The following is an 18,435-nucleotide window of genomic DNA, read 5'->3' on the forward strand; positions in this document are numbered from 1 at the left end:
ATTAGTAAGACTTACCACATGGGAAACTGGGCAACAATAAGTTAGCATCAGATAGTGTTTACTGAAGTTTAAACAATGGTTGTATAAATATTTATAGAACTATTACCAATGTGTAAATAGACAGTTGTATGGCAATCACATGAATATACTTTGTGCTGGCTAGTTCGATGTCAACTAAGACAAGCTATAGTCATCAGAGAGGAGGGAGCCTCAGTTGAGAAAATGTCTCCCTAAGATCAAGCTATAGGCAAGACTATAGAACATTTTATTTACTAGTGATTGATGAGCAAACTGGTACAGCATTCCTTCATGGTCGCTGCATCGACTCCTGCCTCCAAGTTCCAGCGCTGTTTGAGTGCCTGTCCTGACTTCCTTTGATGTTGGACCATGATGTAGAAATATAATCCAAACAAACCATTTCCTCCCCCAGGTTGATTTTGGTCATTGTGTTTCATCACAGCAACCTTAACTAGTACAGAAATTGGTACTAGGATAGTAGGGTGTTGCTGTAACAGTCCTATTTTCTGGAGTATTGTTGAAGGAATTTGGGATATTTGACTAGAAAAGCTGTGAGTGTTGAGAGCTCAGTGGGCTATTCTGTAGGAGCTGGGTGAATATGACTATTTAAGGCAGTGTAGACAATGGAGTCCTGGCTTGTGAATTTTCAGAAGGAAGCAAAGACTCTACTGGCCATTTTGTGTGAAGAATCTGTGCTTCTGATCATCTAGAGCTGAAGAGTTGGCTGTGATTAACAATAGACCAGAAACACTAAAGTAAAACCTTTGCTTTGCTGGTAAAATGGATGCTGGTCAGGTGGGACTGAATAATCAGCGCATTAGGAAGGGAACAGCATCACTGAGGTAAAAATCTCCTGGGGAGTATTTCTTGAGAGTCAGCACATAGAAACTTGTCTCAGAGGTGTCTGAGTTTTACCTCAAGTTTGAAGCCAAATTTGGTAGTGTTAGAGTCACCCAGATGGGATTGGTTTTGAAGATATGATGGGGTCATGGAAAACAGCTAAAGCTCAGCAAAAAAGCTAAGACATTATTGGTGAATGTGTAGCCTCTGTAGCAGTTGAAGATCCAGGACTGAAGGGACTGTACAGAGAATTTGAGGCTTGGTACTGTGAAGAGAGCTTAGGAACAGCTATTGGTGAAGGCAGCCCAGTTGCAGCAAAGACCCCGGTATTTTGTAGATGCCATTACCATGGGATGATCACAGAAAACAGCAGTAGTAATGGGGTGGAACCTTTCCAAACTTAGAAGACAAGCTGTGTGTGGTGACGAAGGTGGAGCTGGAGAGAGGACCCCAGTTGCTTGGAGAGAGCAAAAGATTATGTGTGAATCTCAAGTATGGAACATTGACTTATTTATACTATTGGAGTTTGGTTTTGCATTGTTTAAATTGTGACTCTGCCCGGGTGCTTATTTCTTGAAGTGAGATTATATACATACACACACATATATACACATATATATCACATAAGTTCATAAAGTTGAGAGATTTAAAACTTTTTTAAAGAGAGACTCTGAGGTCCTACAGCTTTGGATTTTTAAAAAGACTGATTTTTTTTTTAAAACTCAGAACTTAATGGAGTATCATATAGTTTCAGTAAATAATTGGTTTGTGCATGGTGTTCTAAAAGAATGCCTAAATTATCAGCCAACTTGTATAATGTCAGACCTTTACTCCATGTCACCCCAAATAAGCATCTATGTATAAAGAAACAGTATGTCTCTTTCTGTAAGCTGTCTCAAATTACATAAAAACCTCTTCCCCGATTGATCTACCCTCCAAAATCATAGAAAGAAGCTGCTTCTGAGACAGGTCATTATTACACATGCATTCAAACTGTCAGCCTATCCATAGCTACAAGTTTTTCATTACAAAGAGCTTCCAAATGTTAAAGGAATAAAATTGTTTTTAGATACGACTATTAAGGCGTTTGAATTTGTAAGCCTGTGGGGCTTTTTAAGTCTGTAAAATGTTTTATGTTGTGAGGCCTTTATTAATTTGTGATCTTGAGAATGAACAAGAAAGGGAAGACTGTGGCTTAACAGTGATGTCTTTGTGTCAGGTTGACAAGGAATCAATTGTCCTATATAATTTCATGTCAACTTGACACAAGCTAGAGTAATCTGAGAAGAGGGAGGCTCGATTGAGAAAGATGACTTCAGAAGATCAGGCTGCTTGAGGGGTATTTTCTCAATTAGGGACTGATGGGAGAAGACTCAGCCCACTTGGGTGGTGCTGCCCCTGGGCTGGTTATCTATAAGGACATTCTATAAGGAAGTAGGCTGAGCAAGCCAAGAGGAGCAAGCCCTCCATGGCCTCTGCTTCAGCTCTTGCTTCTAGGTTCTGCCCCGTTTGAGTTCCTGTCCTGGCTTCCTTCAGTGATGGACTATGCTGTGAAAGTGTGAGCCCAATAAACCCTTTCGTCCCCAACTTGCTTTTGGTCATGGTGTTTCATCATAGCCAAGGTAACCATACAACCCATTCTTACATCCATAACATGCATCGTTTTAGGGAGAGCAGAAAAATAACCTGAAAGAATGAAAACTCTATTGGAGGGGAGTACCAGGACAGAGAAAAGGGAGGGGAGTGATTGGAGAATGGGTGAAGAGAAGAAGGCTTATGGGACATATGGGGAGGGGGGAACCAGGAAAGGGGAAAGCATTTGGAATGTAAACAAAGAATTTAGAAAGTAAAAAAAAAAATTAAAAAATGAATGAAAACTCTAGAGCCTATAGACAAAACAGAAAAGAACTTAAAGTTGGAGGTGGGCCAGCTGGACAGGCTACAGGATGCCTGTCAGGGAAGGTCTTCCTAGGGAAAAGAAGATCCCCATGGGTCAGGAGGCTCTACATTTCTTTTTTGTTTTAGGGGGGTTCATTGTTTTTTGTTTGTTTGTCTGTTTGTTTATTGCTTAAGTCATCTCTGACACACATATGAAGATACTAAGGAACTGCATCCTCTAACTCGCTGTGTGTTTTTCATCCTGCAAGATTTAAAGGCAAAGTCATATTGTTGAGTTAATACCATTTTTCTCTGTCAGCATCTTGAAAAAAGAAAACAAGCCACAAACACACCCTTCTCAAATATGACTAAGGAAGGTAATGGATGAGATAAACTGGGTTTCGTGGAGATTATAGGCCGTGTGTTTCAGAAGAAGGATCATTTGTACTAGCTTGTTCCCCCAAAGAATGCAAAGCGCCAATTACAGCATGACAGGGATTAGCTTTAGCTCTTGTTTTAATTTGTAAGAGTTCACTTTGCGTGTTCAGAAACATTACTGGAATAAAACATTCCATGTTTTTTGCCTTATCCCAAGCCCATGGTAGAATTGTCTTCTCATAGAATGGTGCTCTACTACCAGTCTGAAAGGTGATTTCTCACATCCTCTCTCTGGAAGCATGCATCCTTTTCTCTAAAGTCACATTATTTTTAGCTGTAGTGAGGTCAAATCCCTAGCTGACCCCCATACCCCACCCTCTCTTCTACATAATGCTTCTTTAGTTACTGAATCAAATGCCTATCTTGAGGGGGCGGTTTACAGATATAACAAAATCCCCAGAAAATTCATTTTAAAAAATGGGTTGTTATCCTTGGAGATCTAACCAGGTGACACCGTAAGCGAAGATTGAGCTTTATTTTGATCTCAGTTCGGCCTCAATTGAGCTCTAATACTCTAGTGAGCTTGGAAGTGGGTCACAAACCACAGATGATGAAAGCAGCCCCAACCAGAGTCTCGATCTTGGTCATAAGACTATGATCACTAGGGTGATCAGCCCTGAAAACATACATATATATAACATTATACAGACTGAACTTATGTTTAGGAATATATCTATATACTTGCACATACACACTTGAAATAATTATTAGTGAAAAAATAAATTTAAAGGAAAGTGGGAAATGGTATATAGGAGGGTTTGAAGGGAGGATAGGGAATTTCACAAATAAGAAGAAAAATGAATAACCCCAAACACATCATAATATTATATGGGCAAAGAAGCCAGCTATGCCACATACAGCAACTGGTTATTGCTTTGTGCCACAAATGTTACAGTAATTAGTTACTCAGAGACAGAAGATGAATGCACCTGTGTTTCTTTGCCAGCATACACAAAGCTGGTAAGGGAAACAATGTCTAACAAAATGCTGCTTAAATTTACAAAGAGGCTATATTCAAACAGCTGCACTGAGACTTTTTGATTTTGGTTTTTTGTTTGTTTGTTTGTTTGTTTGTTTGTTTTTCTAATCTGAGCAATCTTAAGGTGAGTAAACAAGTCTGTGCAGAGATGGTGGGGATTTTTTTGCATTTTTAACTAACATGATTATAACCATAAAAGCAGGTCCATCCAGCCTTAATATTATGTATGTATGTATGTATGTATGTATGTATGTATATGTATGTATGCATATATGTGTGTATACATATATGTATAATATATTTGGAGGTGCCCAATATTATTGGAACTTGATATGCCATGTTTGTTTGACATCGTGGGATGCCCGCCCTTTTCTGCAGGGAAGCAGAGAAGTGGATAGCAAGTGAGGAGATGTGTATAGAGGGAAGGAACTGGGAGAAGAGGAGGGAGGGGAAACTGTGGCCAGGATGCAATGTTATGAGAGAAAAAAAATGATTAAAACAGAAACAAATAAAGAAAAGTTGGCCTTAAATGAAGTGTTTATTCACGTAGGCTTAAGCAGCAGTAGCAGCAGTAGCTTTGACTTAGGGCTTTGTAGCTTGTGTTACTCAAGGCTGTACGGGGAGTGTACTCCCCAAAGCTTCTCTAAAACACACATTTTGTCCTACGGGTTTGTATGTGGGTAGTTGAATGTAAGGAGCCCAGAGGTGTTGGATCCCTGTGGAGCTGGAGTTACAGGCAGTTGTCAGGCGCCCCACATGGCTGCTGGGTGCTAAACATCTTTTTCAAGAGCAGCAATCACTCATTTTATTATTAATTAATTAATTAATTAATTATTACACTCCAGATTTTATTCCCCTCCCCGTTCAACCTCCAACTGTTCCACATACCATACCTCCTCCCCACACCCCTGTCTCCATGAGGATATTCTCACCCTTACCCCACCAGACCTCTAACCTCCCTGGAGCCTCCAATCTCTTGAGGGTTAGGTGCATCTTCTCTGACCGAGTCCAGACGCAGCAGTACTCTGCTATATGTGTGCTGTATGCTGCCTGTTTGGTGGTCAGTGTTTGAGGGATCTCATGAGTCCAGATTAATTGAGACTGTTGGTCCTCCTACAGGATTGCCCTTCTCTTCAGCTTCTTTCAGTCTTTCCCTAACTCAACAGCAGGCTCAGCTGCTTCTCTCCATTGGTTGGGTGCAAATATCTGCATCTGACTCAGCTGCTTGTTGGGTCTTCTTTAGTGAGGTCCTGCTCAGTCCCATTCTGTAAGCACTCCATAGCCTCAGTAATAGTGTCAGTACTTGGAACCTCCCCTTAAGCTGGATCCTACTTTGGGCCTGTCTCTGGACCTTCTTTTCCTCCGACTTTTCTCCATTTCCATCCCTGCAGTTCTTTTAGATAGGTAAAATTATGGGTCAGAGTTTTGACTGTGAGATAGCAACCCATCCCTCATTTGATGCCCTGTCTTTCTGCTGGAGGTGGGCGCTATAAGTTACCTTTCCACACTGTAGGGTATTTCATCTAAGGTTCCTCCCTTTGAGTCCTGAGAGTCTCTAACCTCCCAGGTCTCTGGTGCATTCTGGAGCCCCCCCCCCAACCTCCTACCTCCTGAGGTTGCCTCGTTCCATTCTTTCTGCTGGCCCTCAGGGCTTCAGTCCTTTTTCCCCACTCGATACCAGATCATGTTCCCCTCCCCATCCCTATTCCCTCCCCTTCCCCCAGTCACTTTCCCTCCCAGGTCCCTCACTCCCCCCTTGTGGTTGCTTTCTTCTCCCTCCCAAGTGGGACTGAGGCATCCTCACATGGACCCTTCAGCTTGATGACCTTTTGGAGTTCTGTGGACTGTATCTTGGGTTTTCTGTACTTTTTTTTTTTTTTTTTGCTAATATTCATTTAAATGCATGTCCTTTTTGGTCTGATTTTCCTCACTCGGGATGATATTTTCTAGTTCCATCCATTTGCCTGAAAAACTCAGGATGTCCTTGTTCTTAATAGCTGAGTAATATTCCATTGTGCAAATAAACCACATTTTCTGTATCTATTCTTCTGTTGTGGGACATCTGAGTTGTATCTAGCTTCTGGCTATCACAAATAAGGCTGCTATAAACACAGTGGAATGCGTGTCCCCTGTGGCATGGTGGGGCATCTTTTGGGTATATTTCCAAGAGTGCTATTGCTGGGTCTTCAGGTAGATCTATTTCCAGTTTTCTGAGGAGCCTCCAGATTAATTTGCAGAGTGGTTTTTACCAGTTTGTAATCCCACCAGCAATGAAGGAAGGAGTGTTCCTCTTTCTCCACATCCTCTCCAACACATGTTGTCATCTGAGGTTTTGATCTTAGCCATTCTGATTGGTATAAGGTGGAATCTCAGGGTCATTTTGATTTGCATTGCTCTGAACACTAAGGACTTTGAATATTACTTTAGGTGCTTCTCAGCCCTTCGAGATTCCTCTGTTGTGAATTCTCAGTTCACCACACAGCTGTCTCCTTACCAAAAATGCCATACTTTAAATGCTAGATTTATTTTGCAAATCATTGTTCATTTTTCCCCAGATGCTCACAGCTTCTCTGTGGGATTTGAAGACAGCCCAGTCGGCACTTTAGCAACATATGGTAAAGCTGGAAGCAGTTTTTTTCCATTCAAGAGTCTGTGCTGCCATCTGTAAATACCTGAGTAGCAGGCGTGTGATTTTTCCACAGCTGTCTTCCTATTCAGAGGAACTACTGTATGAGAAGATGGATAGATTTGAAAGCTTGTCCATGTCCTTAAGTTAAACATTTCTTTCCCTTTGAGCATCTTATGTTTTGGCACACTAACATGATGCCATGTGAGACAGGGGGCACTCAACTGAGACAGAATACTTTCTTCAAGCTGACCCCAATCCCCATTCTCTTGGTCAGTCACTGAGAAACTCCCTAAGACATGAACAAATATACTGCATGAGGAACTGGATAGATGCACACATAAACTATAAGCACCTCTAAGAATTCAAGGGGAACTAATTGAAAGATAGTTTGCTACTGGGAATTTGTGTTCTAGAAGTCAGAAGAATTAGTTTGAGAAACCTCCAACTTCTGTTATGTGAGGGAAATCACTTTATATTTCTGAATATAGGTGTCTTCTTTCAGAGTGTAGCAAAATTGTACTAAAGCATCTCTAAAATGTCTTTTATTCTGAATCTAAACATCAAGCCATTGAGAAAGCAAAGTGATCCCTTGTATGTAGAGCATCAGTTTGGTGTTGCAATTGAGTGTGTTAGATTGCATCCATCAGAGAACATACAGCGCTTCTTCAGACAACTCGTGTTTTTTGTTTTTTGGGTTTTTTGTGGTTGTTCTTGTTGTTTTGTCTTGTTTTTAATGAATCATTGTATACACAGTCTATATTCTCTACACACAGAATTCATTCCTCTCAGGTTTATTGGATAAATGTATTCTTTTAAACTTTATACAATTACATTGCTCCCTTCCATTTTCTCCTTCATATGTCTTCCATACATCCCTTTCCACTCCATCAAAGCCATGGATTCTTCTTTCATTTATGGTTCTTGCATGCAAGAATGCATGTGTATATGCATGTGTATGTGCATGTGCATGTGCAAGTGCATGTGTATGTGTATGTGTATGTGTATGTGTATGTGTATGTGTATGTGTATATGTACATTCATGTGTATTCCTAAATATAACCTGATCAGCCCGTGAACTTGTATATATGTCTTGGAGCTGCTCATTTCACACTAGACAGCCATTGAAAAGTTCTTCCCTAGGGAGTTCCACCTCTGTGTTCGCAGTGTTCCTCAGTTGCCTGATATTTATTGTCTCATCTTGAGGCTTTGTGAGTTTTTCCACATCTATTGTGGCATGCCCATCTGAAATCTGTCTTTTATTTACTATCTAGGCTTAAACTATAATACATTTTTACCTTGACATTAACTTATCAAACTGGCTTTATATCCTCCCAAATTAAATAACCACTATACACTGAATGTTGACTTAGAACAAAGCATTTCAATAAATTCTGTGCAAGAATCTCTCTTGCTTCTGAGGAAATATTGTTATCAATATATAAAGACGAAATAGGAAACTAATGAAACAGGAAAACAAGCCACTATTATGGAAATTGTTGAAATGGATCACTAAGGTTACAGGGACTGGTGAGTGACCTCTCTGCTGATATCTTGTAATTCATATGCAAACTTGATTTAACATGCATGTAGCTTATAGGTTTATAAATTTATCCTGTACCAGACTCCTCATCAGCTTTTGGTGGTGAAAGATGACCTTAAACCACGGCATCCCACAGAGGAGTACTAGTTGACTCTGTGTATTGAGCACTCATGCAACCACTTGATACAATACAGTGAACACAATTGATCACAAAAAGTTAATAGAAGAAAGGCAGGTTTGTTTCTTTTTTATCTAAAACTGTGACAATTTTCTCTACTCATACTTTAATGAAATACGAAGAACACAATAGCACATATAAGTATATCTGTCAATGAATTGAACCGAAACCTAATTAAGGTTTTAGATGCAAATTCTAGTTAAAGGGAAATTAGAAAAGCAAGTTGGTTGGTACCATAAAGAAACATCAGACAAGAACAGAAGTTTAAACCATCTAAAAAATGTTGGTTTTATTTTCTCAACAACTTCATGACATTCAAACTTCAAAGGAAGCCTTGTTGTTTTTTGATTAAAAGAGACTTATAATCCATAATTACCAAGTACTCTGCATTGACCTGCATAGAACAGGATTGTATCCTGGCCAGTGTAAAACAACTATAAATGCTAGACTGGCCATTAGAAGATATTAGAGCATTATTAATTTTAGGAGAGAGAATGATTAGTTTGTGATATTGAAAATAACCGGTTGATAGCAATGAGTTCATGAAAGACCATAAGTTATTAATTAAGGTATATTCTTAATGCAGAGATAAAAATGAGTTTTATGACAACAAAATGTCACTGATAAAATTATAAGATAAATATATTTATTTAGACTTTTCCAATTTTTCCACGTTTAAAATTTCACATTAGTTTTAAAAAAAAAAGGTGAATAAATGAGTGTATTTGACATTAGTTTGCAAGCCTTAGGTAGACTGGTAAGACTTAGAGAGCACTGGAAGGGGAGAAATGGGCTTTTGCAAGCCTTTACAAATGTCACTGGAAGCAGAAACCAGGGGCAAGAATATAATCCCCAGGACTAGTCTTTTCAGTATCTTCTCACAGGACCAAAATGACTTTAACCAAAATCAACATAATGTCCTCCTGGTGTAAAAGGAAGCATATAGTAATGTAGATTTATCCAAGCACAACTAGAAAACCTGTAACTGCTCCCATGAAGAAATAACCACGGTGCTCCTTTATGCAGAGTGGCAGGATTCGGCACCCACAGCAGAGATCTGAAGCCATGGGTGAGTGCCCTCCTCACCGCTCTCTCCCTGGTGATGGTGGTAGTGACCATTGGACTTCTGGTGCACCTCCTCGTTTTCGGTAAGGGACAGTTGGGACTCGCACTGCTGCACAAGCACAGTGCAAATGAGATTCATACTTTCACCTGGGACTGTCCTGTGCTCAGAATACTTTAGAGTTTATTCTGTCATCTCATCACAAGTAATTATTGCACCATTCCTAAGTACAAGTATTTTTCTGGGTACTTACGATATAATTGATACAGTGTTCAGCAAAGTATAAAAGGTTCTCACTTGCTTGGGTTAGAGTGTTTTTGAGAATCTACATGTAGTATTAAAAACATTGTCATTTGGCCGATAGCAGTCAGACTAAGCAAGTCTAACCATCAGCTGCACATCAACATGAAAAACTACAATAAAGTTGCTATCAGAATTGATTCTTTAATTTGCCATTTTTTCTCTGTCCAGTAGAATTTCTAGGGCAACTCCCCTGACAGAAACACATATCTAATAAAATAATGAATTTTAAAATCACATATACGTTATGACTTAATATTATCTCTTACTCGTAGAAAAAAATTGTTCTCCTAAAACAGTATTTAAAGATTTTGTTTTTATTGTCTAATATATTTAAATTAACACAAATAATGCTCTCTATGCATTATATTACTCTTTGCTAAGTATAAACCATTTACATTTTTTGACAAATCTCTACAGCAGAACACTCAAGGGACGTATGTGTGCTATAAAAATGAGAAGCTTGAGGTAATCACTTGTATGGTTTTATAAGATGTCATCTTATTTTTTCCTCATTAATTTATCATTTAATATAAATGCTGACAGAAAGCAGATAAAGACCTTTAGACACATTCATATATTTACAATGCAGGAGGTAAATCACTTCCTTCTATTTGTTAAAATAAATCCTTTTATTTGCTACTTACGAGAGTTTCAGATAAAACCCTAACTAAGAGCAACAAGAAGCTGAGTCAGTTTCCAAGGTGATAAAGGAAATAGCACTTTTAACAAACTGGGCCATCTTTAATATAAACAACATGCATGCAAATAATACAAAATTAAGAGAGAAGGCCTTAATCTTCTCAAGAATGTGCAACAAGTGGTACATGTACTCATTCTAATCCAGAGATCGGTAGCTCTAAACAAACTCCTAGTTCATCTTTAAAGACTTAGCAATAGAGAGATGCTTGCTTTATGAGATGAAATGAAAATGAAATGACTTTCTACCACTTCTGAGACTCATACTGAAACCCCGATAGCAGTTTATACCAATGACAAAAAGTCTGTATTAATTATACAAAAGCATCGTTAACAGTTGACATCAGGCTCTGATCTCTTTTCTTTTCATCGCTGATAGCCAGAAGCTGATGGACACCACTGTTACAAACTTGTCGCTTGCAGTGACTGACAGCCTTTATCTTGATGATTTCTTTCATTTTACTTCGTTCTTTCTCCACAAGTAAAAGTATGCAAGAATACTCACTTACCTCTATTCTTAGATGGTTTACACCTCAACACACACACAAGAAACCGTAGCAATGAATATCCAAACTATGGAGCTTCACTGTAAAATAGAAATTTCTGGAAAGACCACCTGTTGGTTGTATAATAAGCTTCAAGGTAGTTTATGTTATTGTGCCTTACTTCTCTTCTTTATAAAATGGAGGTCATGCCAACTTCAAGAATCTGGAATTATGATGAAATGATACATGTGAGGTTCTGTACATAGTAAAGTTTCAACAAATATCAGCTACTATTATTAACAGAAAACTATGTTAATATGCTACTATATTTTTATTAAGTTCAACTAGAAAGAGGTTTGGTGGTAAATTTATAGCTTCATTTCTGGATCATTATAGTTAGGTCTTGGATCCTGAAGTATTTGCATAGCTTATGAATTTTCTACTTTTCATTATCATCACAGGCCAGAAAATGGAATATTATCAAGGGACCTTTACAATTTCAGATAGTCAAATCAATAGCAACTCAGGAGGAAAGAGATCAAATCAATTGAAGGACTTACAGGAGATGAATGAAGATTTGGTAAGTCAGATAAAATTTATCTCATCAGAGAATACTGCCAGAAATGGACAAAATTTGGGCATACATGTATAACAGAAACTGAGTTTAAAATATATTTTCAAGGGTCAGTTATATGTGAGTTTCTAGGCATGTAAGTGCCTCAGGGACAGACATTGACTTAAATAATGACTTATTATTCTCATGAGTATATTCAGGGCCTTTAATGGTTGTCACTACATATTTATGGAATAGATACTTTAAGCAACTAACCTATGGAACCACATGGCCTGTTATACATTTAGTGTCCTTGACTGCCATAACAGACACACACATATTCCTTCCCCTTCAGGTCACTGTTTTGTTTTATGAGAACTTTTGTTTGCTTGTTTGAAATCGTTCTTGCAAAATGACATTTTGTTTTATGTGAGCATACTTCAGACTTACCTCTTGTGTTACCGACCATGTCTGTTCCATTCTGTTTTTATGCAAATCTTTTTGAAAAAACTATCTGTGCTGCTGATCATGTATTGAATTCATTGTAACCTCCCCCAAATAGTTTGGACCTGCCATTTTTTACCTTTGTTTCTGCTGGTCATTGTAAGATAGGTCCTAATCATGCCTCTCCTTTTCCTGTTATTGTTACATCCAAGTATTTATGGAAGCAGAACTCCTGGTCCTCTTTGCATAATTTCACTTGCTGGTTAACTACCGTTTTTGAGAGTGGCTGACTCAGTGCATTATCTGACCTGCAATACATTTTGATTCATGTGCCCAAAATGGGATGTTTTACTCTATCCTTGTTTTTTGTAACAAAAAGTACCATAGGCAGGGTAACTTAAACAACTCACTTTTTATTTCAAATAGCTCTGGAAGTTCAGAGGTTTAATACCAAATTCTTAGCCGGCTTGGCATCTGGTGAAGACCTTCTTCTTGGTTATAGAAAACTATCTTCAAAATGGAAAGGGATAATTATTTGTAAGTTTTCCATAAATGAGACTGAAAACCTGACAGATATAGCTTGAGAGAAGAAATATGTATTTTATCTCAGTCTATAGTTGATTGGTCCCATGCACTTAGCAGAACATCTTACTGGGACAATGTGTGACACAAATCACATTCGCATCTTGGTAGGCAAGAAAATAGACTTTCTTTACTATAACCAGGGCCTGAGAACACGCTTAACGTCACCTGCTTCCCTCACCAGGCCTCGTTTCCTAAAAGTTCCACAGCCTCCTCAAACAGCACCACAGATGGGAAAAAGCAGTGAGCATATAGCTGTTGTGGCACAGCCAATCAGAAAGGAGAAAAAGAGTTCCCTGGAAACCAGGGGTCCTATATAGCTTTCAGTTGCCTGTCACTCGTAGCCTACTTTGACTAGCTAGACCTCACTTGGTAAAGATCGCTTGCCACCATCAAAGAACTTTATCAAACTATGGAGGGAGATAAGCTAATATTTCATCCCTCAAGTTGTATCTGTCAGGTATTTAGTATCATTTATTGAAAAGTAATAAATGATGATACCTTTATATTTTAATAATGTTGAATGCTTTGATAAAGTTTGCTACAACTCAGCTAGATAGAATCTTTCAAAATACGAGCCTGTTGAAGACATTTGGTATTCACCCTATAACAGGAATACACAAGTATCTAGCTCATATCATATAAATTTGGGGTTATTTTTCTTTTCTTAGTATTATTTGCTAACCTAGTAAGCATAAAGTAGCAATATTACCTTATTTTAATTTGCACTTTTCAAGTTACAACTGAGTACCTCATTGCTTTGGGGGCGTTTCCTTCTACAAATTCTTTGTATATATTCTTTGCCTATGTTGTTATTTTTGTTTGCTTGCATTTTTTAGGCCTTACATATAATTTCTAGATACCAAGTTTGCATTTGTTGTAGACACCACACTTAACCTTTTTCTTCTATTTGTTTTGATTATGAAATGGAAAGCCGTACAATCATACCAACTTTCTGAGCCTTGTGACTGTTTTTGAAAATTCTATGATAGTCCCTTCCTCCTGGTCAATCAAAAAGATTTTACTGTATTTTCTTCTATTAATTTTAGAATTTTATGTTTTTATGTTAGCTCTTAAATTCATCTAGTGAATACTCTCAAGTGTGACATTAACAGAGAACCAGCTTTTAGACACCATCTAATGAACTAGTTTTCAAAAACAGCTAAGCAATCTAAGCTTTTCTTGTTTATTTGTTTTTAATTGTTTAACTTAATTTTGCTTTTTTACTTATTCACTTTACATCCAGCTGACTGCCCACCTCCCAGTCACCCGGCCCACAAACTTTTGCCCTCAGCCTCTGCTTCTCTTCTGAGTGGGTGGGGACCACGAGGCATTTCCTTTCCCAAGGAGGCCAGGTACAGCAGCCCAGCTGGAAGAACATATCCCACCTACAGGCAGCAGCCTAAGCTTTTCTTAATATGAGTATTAAACTTACTGTTTTTCTTGGCACATAGGTATTTCAGCAAAGGAAATATGATCTGTCTTCTCGAGTTGTTGCAATCTCTTGGGGGAGATGTGAGTAAAGCACTTGGAGTTAGAAGGCAGGGCAGGACATAATTAAGGATTAAACTGTGTATAGAAGGCGGTAAGTGTAGGAGAATCTCAAAGGGAAAAGCAGATGGAGGAGGATCCCTGTGGTCAGGAAAAGCTTTGTATTATCTCTACCTTACATCTGCAGCCATTCCCCCCTTCCCCTACAGAGGGCGCTTTAGAGGACGTCCTGGAAGGGTTCAAGCCTCATCCCAAGCCACTCCTCTTAATAGTTGCTAAATCCTAATGAGTAAAACCAGCTTCTTCTCTTTCCTATGTGGATACTAATTGGATTGCCAAGAAAGACGGCTGCAGATCCTGTTCTGCCTCATTGTTTTGGCTTTACCCCTTTGAATGGAGATGTAAAAGTAAATTGAGTTCATGCCCCGATATTATTAAAACTCCCACTACCAAGAAATATTGTGAGGGACATAGATATCCCCTTATATCCTTTAGAGAAGACTGGTTTCCTGGCACCAGGAAAGGTAAGCTTTAAGTTAATATCACATTACCGCAGTGAGCCCAAAATAAGCTGAAAAAATATAATCAGGCAAAAAGGCATGTGATGCTCTTATCTTAACAAATGTCATACCCTAGCCTGGGCTACCCTAAAGACACCCAGGACAAATACATTATCCTAGAATTAGACAAAATAGTCACACAGAAAGCCTGTTTTATAATAAGCTGATAAATGGCTCAAGTTATTTCCTAGATATTCACATGCAAAAAATTGCTAAAACACATCACATTGCTGAGTATTATTGCACAGCACTGGGAGAACGTGCACACCCATATTGCTAATCCAAGAAAAGACTAAAATTCAATGTTCAAAGTACAGTTTCTACTGACTGTCCAGTTTTCACACTGCTGTAAAGAAAAAGAAAAATCACACAATGAACAGGATATTTAACTTCTATCCAGATCTTATGAGGATAAGGAGAATCATGGAGAGGATGTTCTACTTTGAGAATATTTTCAGAAATATCAACAGCACTTGAAACTTCTAGAAATACAATACATACGGAAGGTATCAACTTGTCAAACCATAATGACAGTAATAATATATACATCCGTATATGTGTATATATAAAATGAAATAACTTCATGGGCATCTTATATATTTACTCTATTTAATCCTCAATGACAACCCTTTGAGGAAGATAAATTACCATCGAATTTTTACAGGTGGGAACAGAAAACCTAATGTGCTCAAGAACACACATTTTGATTATCTGGGTCAATGGTACAGTGAGGTTATGAGAGCAGGCATTACAGTTTGAGATTCCCATTCTTAATGAGCATCTATCCCCAGGACAGTGGTCATCTGGAAGAATCATCTCTGTGAGTGTTTTCCTATGTGTCATTGCTCAAATTCCCAGAACCTCTTTGGTTTTGACACACTATTCTCTGTCTGTTTTCCTGTTCCCATGAGATTGCAAACCATGGCAGCAGTTGGGAGTTTTCTTCACTTTCCCTGTGTACTGAGAGCCTACTACCAGGCCGAAGAAGTTCTTCATTTTGCCTTGTTTGTGCTCAGAAACACAGCCCCAATTACTCCCAAAACATCCTTGATTTCTTTTGTATCTACAGTTGTAGATTTTTGTTGTTTTTGTCTTTTTTTTTAATTCAGTTTACATCCTGGTCACAGTCTCCACTCCCTCCTCCCCACCCCAGTTTCACACTTAGAAATTCTTCTCCGTATTGCCTCCTCCCTTTCTCTTCAGAGAAGGGAAGCCCCCCTTGGGTACCATCCCATCCGGAGACAACTGGTCCCAGCAGGACAAGGCACCTCCTCTCTCACTGAGGCCCAACTAGGCAGTCCAGGTAGGGGGAAGGGGATCAGAGACTGAGACAGCCCCCACCCCATGCTCAACTTGGTAGGATACCCACATGAAGACCAAGTTGCACATTTGCCACAAATGTGTAGGAGGTCTAGATCCAGCTCCAACATGATCCTGGTTGGTGGCCCAGGCTCTGTGAGCCTCCAGGGTCTCAGGATTGTTGATTCTAGGTCTTCTTGTGGTGTCCTTGATCTTTCCAGATTGTTCATTTCTATCCCCAACACCTCCACAAGTCTCCCCCGAACTCTGCTTGATGTTTGGCTATGGGTCTCTGCACCTGTCTTCATCCTACTTAGTTAGTAAAAATAAAGACATCATGACGTTTGCAGGTAGTAATTTATTTTGAAGAGTCGTTTTAGGAATAACTTCAGTTAGAAGTCAGAGTGAAGTATTGGCCTTTGATGAACACTAGAGCAGAAGTGCTACTAAGGAAAAAGTAGGGACAAGATGGTAATGAACTTCAATCCAGCAACAGTCTTAAAGAAAAGCTGATGTTTGAACTCACACCAAGAGAGAGACACAAGAGGTGTTCATTGTTTGGATTTGAGCTGTGGCTGTAGGTCTTGAAAGAAGACATTGAATGCAGAAGCTGGGAGAAACTTTAAATGAAAGGAAAGAACAAAGACAGGCATGGTGGTCTAGCCCAGTAAACACAAGTCTGGGGCCAGCCTGAGCTACACAGTGAGCCCTGTCTCAATAACGATAATTAAAACTAGCAGAAACCAGAAGGCTGAGAACGTGGGAACGGAAAGTGCGAGAGCCCCACTGAGGACTCAGACTCTCATTCCTTCTGGAACTGAGGTAGGCAACGCTGGTGAGGAATGGCATAGATAACTATAGACCTGTTTCATGTGAATCCTGGCAAAGAATAAGAGTTGTATATTTCATCTCTAATATTTATCCACATAATAGCAATGCCATTATCTTCCCCAAGTGAGAGACCTAAGCCTCTGAGTTTAAAGTCTGCAGCTCCTAACTGATGGAGGAAAAACCTGAAGGCATGTAGGAAACTCCAAATGTAGTCCTTTTCTAGTAAATTGTTCTCCTGGCATGGAGAGGCCCAGCTAAACTTGAAGATGAAATGATTAAAACCTACAATTCTTTCATTTAGTTTTTTCATATAAAATATATTTTCTTAACCAATACACTGGAATCACTTATTATATAAAGGTGTTCTCATCTTTTCCTGGCATCAGTGTTTGGTGAGGAAAACAGTAATGGAAGCGAGTATACTGAAGAGAGAACGCTGATGGTCATAACTTTATAAGCATGTTTAGCATAAATGATTTATAGCTGCACAAAAGCTGTATACGAGTGTGCTGTTTGAGGAAAGATTTCTGAGAAGGGCAGCAATATAAGACATCTCTGATCATGATAAATATAGGTGTGTTGCAAAGTCTTCACTTCTCTGGATAACCTATACTATATGCAGATTATTAATTCACTATTAAAAATACAGAAACACATTAGACATGAAAAAGAGACTGAATAAAACCTGTCTGTCTGTCTCTCCCCAAATTAGAGATTTTTTTAAGGGATAAGCCTAGAGAGGACATGCGCTTTCTACATGGTGACATTCTCTCTCTTGCTTTGGAATTCCTGTTTTTAAATATCTTTAGCAGTATTTTAAATAGATGCCTATCTATATGTCTTTACAAAGATAATTTGTAGATCCTGATTGTTGAGGCACACTGAAAATTAGCACTTGATCTCTTATACTACTTTATTGTAACCTTTGAATGTAGACATATGTACTTTGCCTCTCCCATCTCAGGAATATTAATCGAGTTGGGATACGGTTGCCTAGCACAGCAAATCCAGCAGTGTGTGATTAGTCATGGATGTGCATCTCCTTTAGGCACTCTACAAAGAGACAATGAAAAAGAATAGTGCAAGAAACTGACAATATTATGAAATATCACACCCTGTTCAGTGATCTCATCCCTTTTGGTTTAAGGTAATGAGAAAGCCACGCTTCCATGTCACTCCATCCACAGATCCAGACCTCAGATGACCCTGGATCCAACTCCCTTCTCCAGTAGACGTAGCTCTGTGTTCAAAGTCAGGAGAGGTAGAACTTACCTCAGTTCATCCATCCAGGAAATTCTATAAACACTGCCCGGTGCTCAGGCTGGCCATGCTCCACCCAACCCTGAAGGAAAGATTTAGAGCTCACATTTTCAATCCCCACTCCCCCACATTTGGGGGACATGGCTCAGTCACTAAAGTGCTTGCTGTGTAAACATGAGGATCTGTGTCCAGATCCCTACCACCCACTTAAAAAGCCAAGCACAAAAGCTTTTATCCCTGAAGCACAAGAGTGACAGATGCAGGAGATTCCCTGGATCTCACTGCCCAGGTAATCTAGCCAATCAGTGAGCTCCAGGCTCAGTGAGGAACCACGCCCCTCTCTCCACCAAAAAAAGGTGAAGGATGAG

The 18,435-nt window shown here is 39.1% G+C and overlaps 1 protein-coding gene across 1 annotated transcript in view; it reads left to right on the top strand.

Moving 5' to 3' along the window:
• Tmprss11a (transmembrane serine protease 11A) overlaps nucleotides 1–18,435 on the top strand; it is a 56,000-nt gene that overhangs the window by 2,493 nt on the left and 35,072 nt on the right. Inside the window, exons 2-3 of the mRNA XM_052199694.1 lie at nucleotides 9,527–9,648; nucleotides 11,509–11,627. Of these exons, the coding sequence (XP_052055654.1) occupies nucleotides 9,527–9,648; nucleotides 11,509–11,627 (241 nt within the window). The remainder of the gene's footprint in view (nucleotides 1–9,526; nucleotides 9,649–11,508; nucleotides 11,628–18,435) is intronic.

Source organism: Apodemus sylvaticus, chromosome 11 (genome assembly GCF_947179515.1).
Source record: "Apodemus sylvaticus chromosome 11, mApoSyl1.1, whole genome shotgun sequence".
NCBI classification, from domain to species: domain Eukaryota; kingdom Metazoa; phylum Chordata; class Mammalia; order Rodentia; family Muridae; genus Apodemus; species Apodemus sylvaticus.